Genomic DNA, 17,888 nt, shown 5'->3' with positions numbered 1-17,888 from the left:
TTAAAAAATGAAAATGTCCTCTTTTATTTAATCGGTTGGATTTTCATGGTTAATACATGTGAGTGCTTTTATTCGAATTTGGCTGTTAATATTTATTTTGTTTTTTCCCGTACACTTGACACGTTTCACTTGCTGTCATGCGATAAATCAAGTGAAGCTTGATTCACGTACGTGGGTCGGTGTGGGTGGGTCGGTGGGTGGGCGAGTGGTTCGATGCATGTGTGTGTGTGTGAGAGATAACAGCTGGCAGCTGGTGTTTAATGAACCAGCCACGCCCACGCCTTTTCAAAAACTTTTTGTGTAGGGACGCATAAATATTTAGGAGATGGGCGAGCAAAGCCAAAAAAAGGGAAATGCGAAAAAGTTCAAAGCCCCGAAGCTCTTAATACCCACAAACCAAAAAAGTGAAAAACATTTTATAGTTTTTATTACAGTTTTTTCCAGTTCCTGAATCACATTTTATAGTAACTTTTCGACAACTCAAAAAAATGTGTACACTTAAAGCCCATAATCCAAAAGTCATAATATTGTATCTATATGTTTGATGAAAAAATGTCAATTCTTTTAAGAATTTTGTACAGAATGATATTTATTTTTACAAGGGTATTTAAAAAAATACTTCAAGAGCCCAACTGTTGCATTGCTGGAGGGCTTCTCCTTCTGTTTTTATTTTATGAGCCTTATGAGCAACAACAAAGGATGGCGAACGAAAACACGGGAGAAAAATCGAAAAATGACAGCATATTATTCAACATATAAATTTTCGTTTTCTTCCTTTTCACGCATCACAAATTTCGGGCATGCTTCATTGAGTTTCGACTTCCTTAGTAGCCCCCAGACTCGACAAGATGGAATTTTCGGGATCGACTTTTGGGCATTTTACAGTGTCAGCGCAAATGTAGGACGAGCTATTAATGACGGCTGTCTGAACGGGCTGACAGGCTTATGTGTTTCCCTTACCCTCGTATTGGACTGAAACTTACCAAATGTAGAGTCTAATATTACAAGTTTAGCCCATAAACCAAATGCGAGAAAATAGTAACACAGAGACAAGACATATCTCAAAGAGTACCCTATCTATTAATCAGGGGTTTATTGTTCCCAGTTTATTATCTGCAATATGCTGGAAAAATGAGCAACAGACAAGAAATGACAAATCAAGCCAAATGGAAATGAAATAAAGGTTACAAGCGTAATGTCATTTGCGTTTCAGGCCGCACGTGAGCGAAACTTATCTCGATTCCTGCCATCTACCGCCACCGAGCTAGGAGCCGGAACAGGAATCAGACTCGTATCCTCCTGCATCCTCCCTCCGGCGTGCTATTTGCGTGCAATTGACGATTGTCAAAAATTTGTCAGAAAGTACGTTTTTCCATCACCTTTGATTTTTCCGCCGGCAAGGGGAAACCGTAAGCGACACTTGGGGCAAATGTTGCAAAGGGAAATGGGCCAACAAATCAACATAAATAGATGTATGATTGGCTTGGGTTCGCGTTGGGGCGAACAGGTGCAGCAGTTGCCAAAGTTGCCCGGGCATAAATCACTAACTTTAAAGAAAACAGCAGGTGCCTATTTTTCTTATTGATTATCCCACTCCCTGATCTGTCTAATCCACAGAGAATATTAAAGAACAAGATGCCTTGTTTCGAAACGGGTTTCTTTCAATTTAAGACAATCTTATTTTAGAAATATTTATATCATTATCCTTCATTACATTCTTAGGTGGATTTGAGGCACTTGAAACAAACCGCCGATTCGGACAACATCGAGGTGGGCATCGACTTACAGGACTATTACATTTCGGTGGAATGGGACATTATGCGAGTGCCGGCAGTGAGGAATGAAAAGTTTTACAGTTGCTGCGAAGAGCCCTACCTGGATATTGTCTTCAACCTGACACTGCGCCGGAAGACTCTCTTCTACACAGTCAACTTGATCATTCCCTGTGTAGGCATCTCATTCCTGTCGGTGCTCGTCTTCTATCTGCCCAGTGACTCCGGCGAGAAGATCTCACTCTGTATCAGTATCCTGCTGTCGCTCACTGTGTTTTTTCTGCTGCTCGCCGAGATCATTCCGCCGACTTCGTTGACAGTGCCATTGCTGGGAAAGTACCTGCTCTTCACTATGATGCTCGTCACGCTCTCCGTAGTGGTCACCATTGCAGTGCTAAATGTGAACTTCAGGTGAGTTTTCAACTCAAAGGAGTAACTGAACATTTTTAGTTTTGACTTCTTTACCTAATTATTTTTTTTTAATTTTAGATCACCTGTAACACATCGCATGGCGCCCTGGGTACAACGCCTATTCATACAGATCCTGCCGAAACTGCTCTGCATCGAGAGGCCCAAAAAGGAGGAGCCCGAAGAGGATCAGCCGCCCGAAGTGCTCACCGATGTCTATCACCTGCCCCCAGATGTGGACAAGTTTGTCAACTACGATTCAAAGCGATTCAGCGGCGACTACGGCATACCAGGTAGGAGATTCCTCGCCCCAATCACTCCCCCCAGTTTGCCACCCGTCGGTTGTCTTAACAATAGAATTTCCTTTCGGTGAAAGCCGCTGAAGAGAATCCCACAGAGAGCTGGAGAAAGTTTTCTTCTATTTTCTCGCTCTGCTTGAGACAAACTTTCTGTGTAGAACTTTCCATCTTGGGCTTCTTATGCCGCTTGTTCTGCCTCGGATCCTGCCCCGGCTTCTACTCCCGCAGCTGGGAAATTTATGCATGTTTTCAACTGGCTTTAGTGGGCACATTACCGACGAAGCATGGAGCGAACAGCCTGAAACGTACAACTTGCAACTTGCCAGTTTATATTCCATTTTAAATATGTACAACAACATTGAAATTATATGCCTTCAGACACACCACTTTATAATGACGCTGGGCCAGGGCGGTCCAAATAATTTATGACAATTAACAAGTGCAACTGCAAGGACGCCGGCAAAATGGAAAGTTTCGACTGAGAATAATAAGTTCCATGAAATGGCTTTCGTATCGCTTTGTCACCGCCAACTGACAGCATTTAGATGAGGCATTAAACAGGATGGAAACTTTTCATCGTAGATCAAAATTAAATGCAGATTCCTGGCGTATACGTAATATTTGGTATCTGCAACTAAATCCAATTACGTGCGCAAAGAAAATACTTAAAGAGTAGTTAGTTTAGGCTCTTACTTAAGCTCTTGGTTACAAAATTGAATAATTTCTTCGTTAAAGTGGCTTTCACAGCAGCTGAAGTAGGAGCAGAAGCAGGAGCAAACTAAAAGAAAAGAGCTGAAACTTTCAAATGGCTAAGCGAAATAAATGGGAAACAGAATGCAGAAAACTATTTATTGAGTTTCCGTATTGTATACCCGGCAGTGCAGTCAGTAGTGCTGCTTCTGCTGAGCCGTGCGCTCGAGGTTGAGGGTCCTTTGTCCGTTCACTTCCTTCGAGGACATTGTGCCTCGGAGAATTGCGCCAAAGACAAAGCAGCAAAGTTACAAATTGCATTTACAACTTTATTTGCCTAATGCCATTAATGCAAGGTCCATGTCGTGAAAAATAAATGATCGAAAAATGATTCTGTGAGAAGCAATAATAGAGAAAAGTCAAGTTTTTCGTATTTTCCTTCACTTTGGCCCCATAAACATTTGAACTTCATGAACAAGTTATAATTATACGTATACGTAATTATGTAATACGCATACGTACTATGTATCTTAATATATACTACGTATACGCTTATCTGATATAACGTATACGTATACCTAACAATAGCGATAAATATATTTTCGATTTTTTTGAAATAAACCATTTGCATCGGAACATAAAAATTTGAAGTTGTATATAAAGTATGTACTCCGGAAAACAAGGCCCAAAACCATCTTTCTTGGTTACATCTCTAGGCGAAAAGCAGCCATGCGATGAGTATAAAAGCAAGATATAGAAACATTCTTGAAAGAGTTTGTTCGTCCTCGTTCCGGGTTTGTCCGTTGTTCCTGCCACGATACCTGCCTGGAACAGGAGGACGACGTTCGCGTATGTTTATGGATGAAGTTAATAAACCGAAAGGAAAGCCCCCGATGCCAAAAAACATGAAAAAACCGTCACCAAATCCAAAGTTTGGATATCCAGCCTCTGGCTCAGTACGTTGTCCTGCCGGACGGGGTGGAACTCTATTGCGTGGATCATCCCGACGTGCACTATTCCGTCCATAGAGTGGAATGACTTTGTCTTTGTTAATAGAAGACTTGCATACTGGGCAGACCTTGTTGTTAGGTCGAGTCAATAGCCATTGATGCAAACAGGGCCAGCAGTATAGATGGCCGCACATAGTGACTACTGCATCCTTGGCTGTGTCCAGACATATGTTACAATCATAAAGAGATTCATCCTTTGATTCACGCTCATTGCCTTTGTTGATCTCTTCCAATTCCATTCCAGTGGAATCCAATGATGCTACTTTGCTATCTGGCATATTACCACCAACTAGAGAGGTGGATGAAGATGTCGTTGTCACCTCTGACCCATCACTTCCTGCCTCTTCTAAAGACACTCCCTTAGCTTTTGTGGACCCTTTTTGGTTGCATGCCGCACGCCTAGTCAGTAAAGAAGAAGTACTGGGTAGATCTAGTGACTGTACCAATTCCGGCTGTTCCATGACGTTTAAATTTTGCTTCAAATTTCGCCTTTTTGATAAAACTCAGTCTTCTCTAACACACAAAATACACAGCCAAATTTTAAAAATGATGTTTAGAAAACTAGACAGCTTTTTAGTAGAAGTGATGATGCCTACGCTATGCCTACCTAATGATACTTCTTACGATGTCTAATGAAAGTGTACTGAATTATTTTTCGTACCAGCTGTCAATCGAAATTAAAAGGCCTACTATATAAAATAAAAAATATATAAATTATTTGAGTTACATAATAGCTCAAATAAAAAGTATCCCAACTTAAAGGAAATTTTAAACTCTGTTTTGTATTAAATATTAAGTATACGCAATGTGTGCTTGGCCATATTAAGTATACGCCACACCACTTAGAGACTTTATAAAATTATATGAAAATTGCGCAAATTACTTTAAGTAAATGTTGGATATACTTTTGTCAGACTTTCATTAATATTTTCAAAAAATTTTAATATTTCAGCTCTTCCCGCCTCGCATCGATTCGATTTGGCCGCGGCTGGTGGCATCAGCGCCCACTGCTTTGGCGAACCGCCTCTGCCCTCCTCACTGCCATTGCCCGGTGCCGACGATGATCTCTTCAGCCCTTCGGGTCTCAACGGGGACATCAGTCCCGGATGCTGTCCGGCTGCTGCAGCGGCTGCTGCGGCCGCTGCCGCCGATCTCAGTCCTACGTTTGAGAAGCCATACGCCCGGGAAATGGAGAAGACCATCGAGGGATCGCGCTTTATAGCACAGCATGTGAAAAACAAGGACAAGTTTGAAAGTGTAAGTATTGAACACCTCTAACGAAGAAGTTATAATCAAAAATACCAATATTTTAAGAACAAAATGTTCCATCGATTATGGTATTAGATGAAAGTCCTGTATACACGCGGTTCCTTCAATTGTCCATTCTGCAATTTTCGATTCACACAGAAAGTCGTTGAATCACTCGCCTTTATTGCCAATCAGCGGCAATCATTGTCTGGCAATCGCAGCTGGAACAAGCCACGAACCGCCACGAGACCAGCCAGCATGTCTGGTGCTCTGTTTACGTCTGCTCTTGATAACCCGCATTAGATGCAATCAGACGGAGTCCGACAGCCAGCCAATGCAAAAAAAAAACCAGCACCACCTCAGTTCCAAAAACTAACCATTGCCGCTTAAATCACGTTGCCTCACTGCGTTTTCTCTAATCAAAAATAGCAAACGATGACGGCTCTGACGGTTCCTGTTTCGCCAGAACTGGGGTTCCGGATCGTGTTTGTGGTAGAGGCAGAGGGCAATGGCTCTGTCGCCGCCGTTGGAGTTGAGTGATTGAGTTGTTTGTGCGCAAATACGAAGTTTGCAACATGCGGTTGCAGCAGCGCACCAGTCTGCCATTTGTCGATGAAACGCTACGATGTTGTGCAATTGAGTGTAGGTGGGTGTGTTTGAGAGTGTGTGGGTGCCTAGTCCCAGCAGACCAGGCATTCTGCTGAAATCGATGTTTGGTCTGAAACATTTCAATTTAACTGGTTTGGCCGCACCGCAAATCTGAAATAGATCTACCAAAGCCGTTTTATTAGTTTTCGACTGGCCAAATGATTGATGATGATGGCAGGACGGGTGAGGAACGACCTCTGGATTAATATGTACAACAGAATGTTTAATTTTGTATTGTAACTTTTCTAGAATTAAAGTAATTTCACTTTTAAATCCTATACTTTTCCAATTTAATCCTATAAAAAAAAGTAGCTAGAAACATATCGTTTCTGCAACTAACGACAAGACACTACTTTTAATATTTTAACTAATATATTATAATTAAATATCTTTCAGGTGGAGGAGGATTGGAAGTACGTCGCCATGGTATTGGATCGTATGTTTCTATGGATCTTCGCAATTGCTTGCGTGGTCGGAACAGCACTGATTATTTTGCAGGCACCGAGCTTGTACGACCAGTCGCAGCCGATTGACATACTCTACTCGAAGATTGCCAAGAAGAAATTCGAGCTGCTCAAGATGGGCAGCGAGAACTCCTTATAGCGACCACTTGGGTTCGCGGCCGGCTGGTGGAATTTAATCATCAGCTCGCTGCGGACCCTGTTCGCCGCTCGCGATGATGATCGTGGATAATATACGATGAGCCAGACCATGAGTATTTCGTCGGCGCTCTACAACACGAATGCTAGCAGTGGCACTGACAGTAGCAGTGTCCTTGGCAGTGTTGTCAATAGCACTGTAAGCTCCAACGAATCGGATATCTCATGGGGCACGTCGTAGAACGCGAGGCGAGTGAAGCGAACATTGCGAAATGAATTGAATTGAACTCAAAGTGGAAAGGAGGGCAGTTTTTGGAGCAGTTGATCAAAATATGTATGTAATAAAATGCGAAGATGTAGTGTTGATTAACCGCGACTGTGTCGGACAGTTTGGAGAACAGTTTGGCTCCGCAAGCCAGAAGATCGACGATTGTGGAGCTAGTATTAGATTTTAAGGGTTTTGATGTACTTGATTGCGGATCGACGAAGACCGGGGTTCAGGTTGTCGGAGATGATCGCTGGGAGGATCCCTGGACCTGTGTTGTATAAAGCGAATGGGGTTTTGTAAGTTATATTGTATTTTTGAGCGCCAAAAAGTTCCTTGTTACATCTTTTAGTTTTAAAGATTCACACTCAAAAAAAAAAAAACAAAAAAAAGAAAGAAAACAATACAAAAAATGAAACCAAAACAAAGAAAATGTTTTAAAATTGCATTTTAAATTTAAATCTGACTGTATGTGTTCAGTAAATGTGTGTCAGTGTGTGAGTTAAACAGAGTGAGTGTGTGCGTGCTAAAAAATATACATATGAAGAATAAAATCAATTTTAATTGTTTATTTATTTGTGCATATTTTTCACATTATTTTTAGCAAAGCAAGCAAACAAATTACGCCCACACCGAGTGGGTCTAATTAAATTGCATACAAATTCATAACTATTTTTAAAGTAAATAAATTAAAAAAACAAACACGATAAACTAAGTTTAATTAGCGAGTAAGTCGTAAGTAGTTGTAGCTAAGCAAATGTAGTATTGAATTAAATTTAACATTTAAAAAACGAAGCCCGATAGCTTGCTGCAATGCAACTCGGCTCGTAGGAAGCGCGAAATTCTGAAATAAATTTAGTTAAATGTTGAAATAAGCGAAGTCGTCACATTTTTAAAGCCACACACTTTTACTAACAAATACACTGGCAATACACCCCCTCCACAAACACGAAAACAACATCCACAAAAATATATATTATATCGAGCAAGCATACACATAAATATATAGACGTACGTATTTATAGGATTGCAGATAGTCAAATCACATAAAAACAAAAACACACAACAATTTCAATTAAAAACACACACACACCATCAGACAAGTAACAATAACTAAAGCGAATTGGTATTTTGCGAGCACTTTGTTTGTATAATTTGACGTAATTTTAATCAATTAAATTATTTGGTATAATGCGAATTCCACTTGCACTCAACTGTCGGATTTCATGGGATGTTGATTGTTCTCCATTCCTTTCACCCTGCAGCTGTAGTTGTTTCTGTTCTGCAGCAGATCCTTGCTCTTAACCCGCCACTGCTTCACTGCTCCACTGCTGTGTAGTTCTGTGCACTCATTATGCATTCACCGGAGCATGCGAAGCGTTCAGAAACCTTTGGCAAGTTCAATTTAAAATAAAACTTTTTAATTACTTTCAACGGGCCACGCGAGTGCTGTTCCCGAGTTCTGGCCATTCCAATAGCTTCGGTCGAGTGCCGCACAGAAAACACCTTCAATTTAAATGCCAAAGCAAACGAAAGTTGCCACAAGGTTGGGTTGAATGCCACGCCCAATGCCCCTGACTCCAAACTCCCGGCCACCGCACACTCATCTTTGCCTTTGCATTTTTAATTGATTTTACAAAAGTTTTCGCCACCAAAGCAACAAGAATAGTAAACATTATGCAAACGCGAAAACCGCCAACGGATTCCACTAAGGGGGCTATGAAAAAGGGCGCGGCAGCCCCTCAAGGCATGCAACAAATTAAGTGTGGAATGTGGCATGTGCATGTTTCCACACAGTAACAAAATATAATGAAATTTATAGTTCAAAAACTTCAATTTATAAAAGCTAAATTTCTATACCTATCATATGGAATATTTTTAAATTTTTTTTTTGCCTGATAATTTTCTACTTTTAAAGACTTCTATATTCTCTATTTTTTCAGTGCATAAGTCTGTTATTCAGGCTCGTAAATAGTTAATAATAGGTGTAAACAAATGTGCACTAGCGATTGGAACTTATGCATAATAAAATGGCAAGTAAAATCCGCACAAAATATGGGCCAAGAATGCCGCGATACGTAAAACTGGTAACCCTGTGCAAAATACCAGAGTTGTCAAGTTGGGTGTTGCTTATTGTTGCCAGACGCCTGAATGTAGCCGACTTTTCTGCGTGAGAAGCGGCAAAAGTTTAATTAAAATTCCTAATCGAAAATATTCAACATTTGCGAGTGTGAATTAATTAAAATAGTTTTCCAAGCCAACGATTGTGGCACAGTTTGCGCCTGAAACTGAAAGAGCTGAGAACCAAGTGCAGCGGAGAGAGTGGGAGAAAGGGAACTTTTGATGATATAAGTTATCCTTTTTTATTTTATTTGTTTCTTTTTACCAAACTATATACCATTTTCATTTGAAATTCGCACTAAACACAATAAACACACACATACACTGTAGACTGTAAGGTAAAAAAGGAAACATTTAAAATGACAATTTAAATAGCATGCCGTTTTGGGTGTATTAAAATGTAAAGTGCATAAAAATCAACAGTTAACATTTTTTAAATATTTAGCTATTAAATAAACGTAATATAAAGCCTATAAAATAAACTTTGGAATATCATAAATCAAGTATTTAAATACGAGCGTAAACACTAAACTTAAAACACACACAATTGTCACACTAAAATTGAAACAACAAACTTAACACAGAAGGCGCATTAACTAAAAGGTAACAACCAATACACACAATATGCAATATCAAATTATTCTTGTGCATCAAATATTGAAGTATTAAACTGAGCTTATAAAATTTAAACGAAATGAAATGACAACAAAAATGCTAAAAACAAACAATTAAAACCTATTGGACAGCATTATCGACTTCCGTTTTGAAAAACGAATATAAAAAGTCTGAAAACAAAAAAATGCGATATACTAAATGTACGTTTGAATGCATAGACTATGAAAAAAATACACATAGCACCTTTTTAAATGCAAAACATTGAAACCGCAAAAATATACAAAAAAATGAAAAACAAAAAATTGATGGCAACAAATTGTTTACAGAGAGCAAAAAGTTATTGAATAATATTCCGAACACAACGTTTAATTTAATATGCAAACTCCACCCCCACGATAAATAGCAACCTAAATATATTTTTCAATGCCTTTCCATTGGCAAATAAAAAGATACCCTTTTTAGTGTGACCTGTAAATATTACGATATAATTATATTAAAATTTGCATAGGCTTTATCTATTATTTTATAAAGCAAATCTTTTTTTACACAATTTAAATGTGCTGATTATAAATATTCAAACTAAAATGCGTTTTCGTTGCATTATAGGCTTCCTAATTTCACAATATTATGTACAAACTTCAAGCTAAACAAGTTTTTTGTTATAGTTTTAGACAATCAACTAATGAAATATATAAAAAATCAGCAAAGCGAAATGAAATTGAAAACAAAGAACTAATGACAAGTAAATGGCGTAACTTTTCTGTGAATAAAATCAACTAAATGAGAAAGAATACCCTAAAAACATAATTGCATATTTAAATTAAATGTTTTTATGGCAAATCAAAAAGAGAGGAAATGATAAAATGCTGGTGGAGGTTAGACAAAATCCATTTCAACAAAAACCATTTTTGTAAATTATTTCACTTGGGAAATCGACACGCTAAAGCCAAATATAAATAAATAGAGAAATAAATTAAAAACCGTTTTACTAACTAATGCAAGACACGAGGAAAGATGGAACTTGCGCGGAGACACTAGAGAAAACAAAATTGAATTAAAGTCAAATACATAGAAGTGTATATGCTCTCATTGGTTGTGTTTTTAGGTTATAAACAAATAGGTTTGGCTATGTGTGGGTGTGTAGGCGTGCAAGTGTGTTGGTTTCACACACACACGCACACATGCAGGCACACGCGTTGCACGCAACAAACAAGCAAAGAGACAAACAATCGTTCACTCAATCACTCTATATGTCGGTCCTACGATGCAACCTACGATCGGTCAGACTCATTGTTGTACAGTTCATTTTCACATTGATTCATAAATATTAATAATAAATTTAACTAAATTTAGCTACCGTAAAACCGAATTAATCGTGTTTAACTGTATATTATGCTAATAATGTCAAACATTTTGAATTTGCCTTTTTAAATCGTGCTCTTCAGTTCTCACATTAGGTTTTTTTTATTGATTCTAGCTAAATGTTTAGCCCGCTTGGTATACAAATTACAGAAATGCTAAATAATTAGGTAATCATGAAGAAACCGTGTAATTTAAATACTGCCACAAATAAGACGAAATGGATTGCAAATAGATCATATATAAAAAATATACACATATTTATGTATGTATGTATTGTCGAATTATGATACGAGTACGAGTATTAATGATATACGAACTAGTTAAGGGCAAACAAATTCCGATTGTTTCGATGAGAAAAAAGATTTCAATACTCGTACAGTCACTCAACCTAGTCAAGTAAGGTCAGGACACGAAAAACGGGGCTCGAAGTTAACATTGAGGCTAAGTGCTAACTATATAGGAATAAAAAACAAAATGAAGCAAATAAGTTTCTGTACATAGAATAAAATTAACCAAACAACCACACACACACACACCGCAATGCAGACACAAACAGCACACAGTTGAAGCAGTTCATCTCTGTATATAATATATTAAAATATTTATAACTATATATTGTGAGGCAACCGCCGATCCAAAAACGATCGATCATCCAACAAGCGAATAGAATTTATTTCAAGTACAATTGATTTTTCGATTACAGTTACAGCAGACAACGAACTCGTGTACACACAATTTGATAGGAAACAATCTTAGCTAAAGCACTGAAATATCATTGATTGATCCATTATGAAAATCACAAAACGATTGAAATTAAGAAAAATGCCCTGAAACAATATGGAATACCTTGAAGGACTTGAAAATTGGTACTTTTTCTGAATTCAATAGGGGCATTTGTTCGGATCGTGTTTCATTTTACAAAAACCGAAAGACATTTTAAGGCCACTCACAATTAGCACTAACAAATATCATAATAAGTTAAAAGCGAAATAGTTATTAAAGAAAATATATTAAAACAAGCAACGTGAAGAACACAAAAGCAAAATAATTATGATGTAAACAGAAAATTGAAAGTATTTGATAAATATGCGGCTTGACCCTGAGATTCAAAAAACATAAAATCGTATGTCTTCCAATCAAAGGTCGTCTTTTGTAGCAAACACAACAAGAATCAAAGTCTGCGTATTGCTAAAGAAAACAAGAAAAGTGAAAAATTGGAAGCAACTATGGAGCTGGTTTAATGCAGAAATGCATCACCTATATGAACACACACACCATCAAACACTCGAAACACACCCACACCGCACTGCAAAATCATTTAGCCAATAACCGTTGCATACATTTAGGGTTAACAGTATCCACGGCAACATTCAACCACTCTTCTCTTCCACTCTGTCCCATTTCAGTTCCCATAAACTAATCAAGTACCTGACAATAGATGAACTACACTCTTTCACAAACTTCTCTGCAGACTACTCGTAGTCAGCTCAAGATGTCTCGTCGTGTAGTTTAAGAAGCCAACGATATTCCGATCCGATTCGGCTGCTCAATTTGCGAAAATACAAGATATCACGACACTTAAATTAATCCATTAAAACGGTTTCAACGACAGCTAAAATCAAATTTAGACACCGCCACACATTCACGCAAGTCAGAGCCAAAGCATCTTCTTCCCGGCATGGTATTTGGCAGTCATGCAATTAATCGAATTTGAAATGCTTTCTAATGCATACTCGTAGACGAAGACTATACGACTTTTGTAAGATATTTCCATTTTCCAATGCACAGACCACATACAGCCATCTAATTTAAGGTCCCAGTACTCCCAGCTCACAGAAAAACATATATTCCAAGGGTAGAAATTTTAAATCGAATCGTTCAAAAGAACATATTCGCAGATTTGCAAGCTGCACAAACACATTCACACTGACACTCACTCACACCACCCGAATACTCGCGAATATTAATTGCTTGTGTGTATGTGTTCCGTACGAATCCGTGTGAAAGGCATTGCATGTGTGTGTGTGCGCTAGACGAAGCCAAAATCAAATGTGTAAATTCATAAATTGTAAGCCACTCACTTAATTAAGCCAAATACTAACTATATACATGTATTTCGGAGTGCATAGTGTTTAGAGTTAAAAATTATACATGCATTCACACCTGTGTGTATATTTTTAGTACTAATTGTTAGGTGCCGATAGTCTTAAGAGCTTCCGTTGCAAATTTTTGTGTACATTTTCTTTCAATTCGTTCGATCAAAGTATAAAAACAATTTTAGCATCAAGATTTTTAACTTCAAACAAACCAAAGAAAATGGCAAATCTTCAAATCTTGCAACTCACTGGGGAAAACAACACCACGAATATTAAAGTTAAAGATAAAACGCCCACGGGCTAAACTAACAACAATTTGCTCAACAAAAAATATTAAAAATAAAAAAAAATATATATAAAAAAAAAAAATAAAATGATTAATATTTAATATACATACATATACGCAGTAAACTAAAGCCAGATATAAATAAATGTATGGTAAAAAAATTTAGTTAGGCGTCCAATGCGCTCACTAAAAATTCTACACGAAATCAATTTTAACTAAATTGAAAATTTAGTTAAATGGAATCGCATAACGTAAGTAAGCTAAGTTACGATAATCCATGAAAAAAGTTATGTAAAATATTTGCAACTATAACATAACGACATCTAAGAATAGGCTAAACAAACTTTGACACTGCAAATCAATGCAAAAGATCGGCAACAAGCTAATCCAGAAGAGATTTCAAATAAATGTGACACAATACTTAAGTTTAAATGGAGAAAGCATTGCATTTACATTTCACATTAACAAATGAATACATAACGAATACATGCATAAATATATATAAATATATATACATAAACACTATATATATTAAATATATATTCGAAACTCTCTTGAACAACAAAAAACAGCAAACATATTACATAAAAAAACAAGAAAAATTAAATTAAATTACACTCACGCTCAGCCAGAAAGCAAACAATTGAAAGAAACATTGAATAATTGATCAAAACTCAACGGAATATTAAAGCAAATTAACAAAAAAAAAATAAAAAAAAATAATAACAATTGATAGAAGGAAAATAAATATGTTGACTAACGTAACACTATAAAACAAAATAAAAATGCATTAAAAGTTGAATGTAAGAAACTAAATAACGAACTTAAGCTAAACGCAAAAACAAATTAAAATAATAGCAACAATTGCGAAAAATAACACTAAAACTGAGAACAATTAAAAAAAGAACAACACATTAAAACGAGAAAACAATTACTATATAAATAAATGTTACGCGTTATTAAATAAAGAAGAATGAAAATAATTTGTTTTAAAAAAATATTTCTTCGTTTTATTCAAGGGCGGGAAAGCACTCCATCAAAACCAAAATTTTTAAGTGTTTCAGTTGTCTTTTTTTTATTAAATTATTTATTGTTTACATGTAATTTAATGAGCTGAATTTAGTGGTAGTAGCTGACATATATTTTCCAAGAGCAAGGGCCAATAAAGAAAACTGACATCCCGGGTATATTTCATGGCATTCACGTGAATTTCGCTTGGAACGGCGGTATATTTTATCATATTGATGGTGAGCCTGAGGCTCCTGGGTATCCACCTTGGAAAGTGGCATGCTAAAGACTGTCCTGACCAATTCTTGCAACATGTTGCCCTTCTGGTGACTCGGCAGCATAAACCTGGCACTTTCACAAAGGGCTCTGGCCACGCACGACCGACCATTGAAGCCCATGCTGAAAAAGATTATTGAAGACATATTAAAAAAGCTATAAATCGATAATATCTGCAATGAACGTCTTGCTTACTTATCAAAAATAGACTGCACCTCGTCGTAAAAGGCTCGCCTGGATCGCCTTTTGATTGTGTCCTTAGCCAGAGTGGCATTCAGCCCATGGGCGTGCTGGATGACCCATTTCTCGTTGGGCAGATCGTATGCCACGCCCCAATTGACAGCCCAACTGAGATAGTCCACATCGGGGTTACCGATCATACCGATCGTCATGCAAATGGCGCCCTAAAATATTGTCTCCATTATAGCGAGATCTCCAATTGATCAAAGGTCCGCAAACTCACACCGAAACGGAGGATCCCTCAGGAAATGCCAGGTAACGCTTTTGTCGACGCAGGATCTTGGCCACCACTTGAGTGGCATTGGGTGAAAGTTCATGCACCTCAGATGACGCCACATCCTGCACTAAACTAATGGCCGAAAGGCACAACACAACGCTTAAATGGTAGGTCCGAAGTAGGCCCATTCTAACGGCAGGGCGTTCAGTTATAAACTGAACTAGAAACCCAGAAGAATCCGATTGGGAGGTCCATGATTTCGTAGCTTATTAGCTTAACGTTTTGTTGACTGATTTGATTAGCAGCCAGCTGCAAAGTCACTTACCACGGACGCCATTAACCAGCGATTGTCAGCGCCTGCCCAGGCCAACACCAAATGTCAACACGGCCAACTCTGATTGTTGTAGCATGTAAATTTCTGTCAACAGTGTGAAAAGCACTTTGTTGTTCTTTGTTTTCACTTCCAGTCCAATTGTCAGCATTGTAACGCGAAAAACAAATAGCACAAATTATGAAATTTACAACCCATCTTCCATAGCTGGGATTTGTATTTCCAATTGGATCATTCATACTTTTATGCCCTTCTCTAGGAAAAAATATTTCATGTTCATATTCAATATTACTTAATTTAATTTTTATCAGTCCTAAAGACAAAAAATCATATACACAAAAGTTTTTAATATAAGGAATCGTCAACAACAATGATGTAAATTATTTCGTATTTACTTAATTTCCATTCCATTTTTTATTGGACTTCAAACAATAAAAATCATTTTTTTTACTCAACAATTTATGCAGGCAGTTTTCGTATTTATTTATTCTTTGTGCTGCGAAAGTAATATGGAGATTCAAGGAAAAAACTGCGGTATTAACTCAATACAAAATTCAATCATTTACACGAATAATATAAAAATCTGTATTCAATTTACATCATTAACAGTTTACCGGGATCATTAACAGGAGCATTTCATTAAGTATTTCATAACCTGAAAAGAAATTAATAACAGGTCTCAGCCCATCTCAAAAGCACTGTCTGTATCATTAACCACTTGGCGTTTATAGCGTCCGACACTAGTTATTTGTTTCCCCCTTTTCGTTCCAGTTCGATAAATTCATGTTCATGTTTTCCTTATTTCGATTTTATTTAATCAACGCACATATTTCTCCCGAAACCGTTCAGTGACGAGGAGCAAAAAACTCTGTCGACAATGCGGCCCGTAAAGATTGGCGCATTCATGCAGTGAATGGCCGGCGGTGAAGGCCTCCCGATATTTCGGTTTATGTGCAATCTCCGGATGCACGTAACGCAGCATGATGCGGAGGATATCGTGAAAGAGCGTAAAGCCCGGCGGAGCCAGCAGATGCCGCGACTCGCACAATGTCCGCATGATACAGTAGCGGGGCTCGTAATTGAACCTGAATGGGCGAAATGTGAATATCAAATAAATTAAAATTTCTTCAGAGTTTCTAACATTATACATTTTTAAAGCATTAAATAGGGTCTGCGAGCAAGAGCATGTTATTCCCAAAAATACTTTAAACAAACTTACATGGTGGCCATCATGCTGACTAGGTCGAAAAGCATTCCATGCGGACTGGACTTCTGGTTGATCACCGTAGCTCCGCTTCCTTCCAACTCGCGCCTAAGGCGACGCATCATGGCCGAAGGACGGCAGTAGTAAGTGCCGTACATATCTTTGACCAGATGCGAGGCAGGACATCCGGCCTGTATCTGATGCGAATAGGACTTGCGACGACTCAAAGTGGGTATGCCTTGGGGGTAGGCGAAGTAGAAGGACTGGATGGGATCCGAGGGACTGAGGGGCACAAACACAGGTTGAGGAGTTAATGCAACGGGTGCAACAGCAGGTGGTGGTGGAGGCGGTGGAGGAGGAGGTGGTGGTGGTGGTGGCGGGGGAGGAGGCGGTTTCACTTTAGGCTTTCCAACGCGACGGGGTATCCAATCTTCGACCGCGGCCGGCATCTCATAAATGCTCGTGATCTCCGCCAGCCAAAGCATCCCCCTCGGAATGGTATCCAGAATGGCTTTAGCGCAGTTGGCTGTGATCTGATTGGAATAGTTTAAATTTTGTTAATAACCTATATTAAAGATGTAATTTTTGACTATGTCTTATATTGGCATAGTTCTTGGAAGTCAATAAAGTGAGATCTATATGGAAGTTTTCTAAGAAATCATTCAGAAATCTTACAATATTTTTTATAATTACATTTAAAATGTCTCCCAAACTATTTATTTAAATTTAAAACAATACTTTTTTAATAAAACTACCAATTTATTGACATATTAGTACAAGTACATTTCAATACAAGTTCCAAACTTACCGTGATTGAAGTTCCCAATTCGAAAGTAAGCCACCTTTTCTGGCGATGCAGGAGATGGGTCTTCTCTAGCATATAGGTGACGCGTCTGTTGGGATTCTCCAAGGAGGCTATACTGGTCTGGTTGCTGGCCAATGCAAAAGTCACCAAGACGGTGCACAGAACCACTTTGAACCAAATCTGACTTTCCATAGCGAAGTGAGTGGAGCCCAACGAAGAACTAAATCACTATAAACCAGTGAACTTCAGATTTAGATAGGGTGGCCAAGTTAGAATTTCGTTCGCGTGGCTTTTCAATTTAGCCAAACGCACTGCAAGCTTCTATTTGGCCAAGACATTACGCTGAAGTGGGTCAGTTGGCTCGCCTCTAATTTAATTAACATGTTGG

The 17,888-nt window shown here is 38.1% G+C and overlaps 4 protein-coding genes across 4 annotated transcripts in view; 1 reads left to right on the top strand and 3 right to left on the bottom strand.

The window, feature by feature from the left end:
* LOC6503405 (acetylcholine receptor subunit alpha-like 1) overlaps positions 1–14,128 on the top strand; it is a 64,819-nt gene extending 50,691 nt beyond the window's left edge. Inside the window, exons 7-10 of the mRNA XM_032456425.2 lie at positions 1,723–2,183; positions 2,262–2,473; positions 5,132–5,436; positions 6,472–14,128. Coding sequence (XP_032312316.1) covers positions 1,723–2,183; positions 2,262–2,473; positions 5,132–5,436; positions 6,472–6,678 — 1,185 coding nt within the window. The 3' untranslated portion in view covers positions 6,679–14,128. The remainder of the gene's footprint in view (positions 1–1,722; positions 2,184–2,261; positions 2,474–5,131; positions 5,437–6,471) is intronic.
* Positions 3,637–4,832, bottom strand: LOC6502491 (E3 ubiquitin-protein ligase RNF185). The gene has a single exon (XM_001967457.3). It carries the CDS (start codon positions 4,638–4,640, stop codon positions 3,882–3,884), a length of 759 nt encoding a protein of 252 aa, XP_001967493.1. The 5' UTR covers positions 4,641–4,832; the 3' UTR covers positions 3,637–3,881.
* A 284-nt stretch (positions 14,129–14,412) lies between the features above and the next one.
* LOC6503443 lies at positions 14,413–15,574 on the bottom strand. The gene is made up of 4 exons (XM_001967455.4): positions 15,486–15,574; positions 15,169–15,380; positions 14,899–15,107; positions 14,413–14,826 (listed from the first exon to the last, which is right to left on the bottom strand). Exons 2-4 carry the CDS (start codon positions 15,346–15,348, stop codon positions 14,514–14,516), a joined length of 702 nt encoding a protein of 233 aa, XP_001967491.2. The 5' UTR covers positions 15,349–15,380; positions 15,486–15,574; the 3' UTR covers positions 14,413–14,513.
* Positions 15,575–16,249: 675 nt separating this feature from the next.
* LOC6503442 lies at positions 16,250–17,823 on the bottom strand. Its single transcript, XM_001967454.4, has 3 exons — positions 17,504–17,823; positions 16,711–17,228; positions 16,250–16,576 (listed from the first exon to the last, which is right to left on the bottom strand). The coding sequence occupies exons 1-3, from the start codon at positions 17,690–17,692 to the stop codon at positions 16,309–16,311; spliced, it is 975 nt and encodes a 324-aa protein (XP_001967490.1). The 5' UTR covers positions 17,693–17,823; the 3' UTR covers positions 16,250–16,308.
* Positions 17,824–17,888: the final 65 nt, after the last annotated feature.

Source organism: Drosophila ananassae, chromosome 2L, assembly GCF_017639315.1.
Source record: "Drosophila ananassae strain 14024-0371.13 chromosome 2L, ASM1763931v2, whole genome shotgun sequence".
In the NCBI taxonomy this organism is placed as follows: Eukaryota; Metazoa; Arthropoda; class Insecta; order Diptera; family Drosophilidae; genus Drosophila; species Drosophila ananassae.
This window is presented reverse-complemented; position numbering and strand designations above follow the sequence as displayed.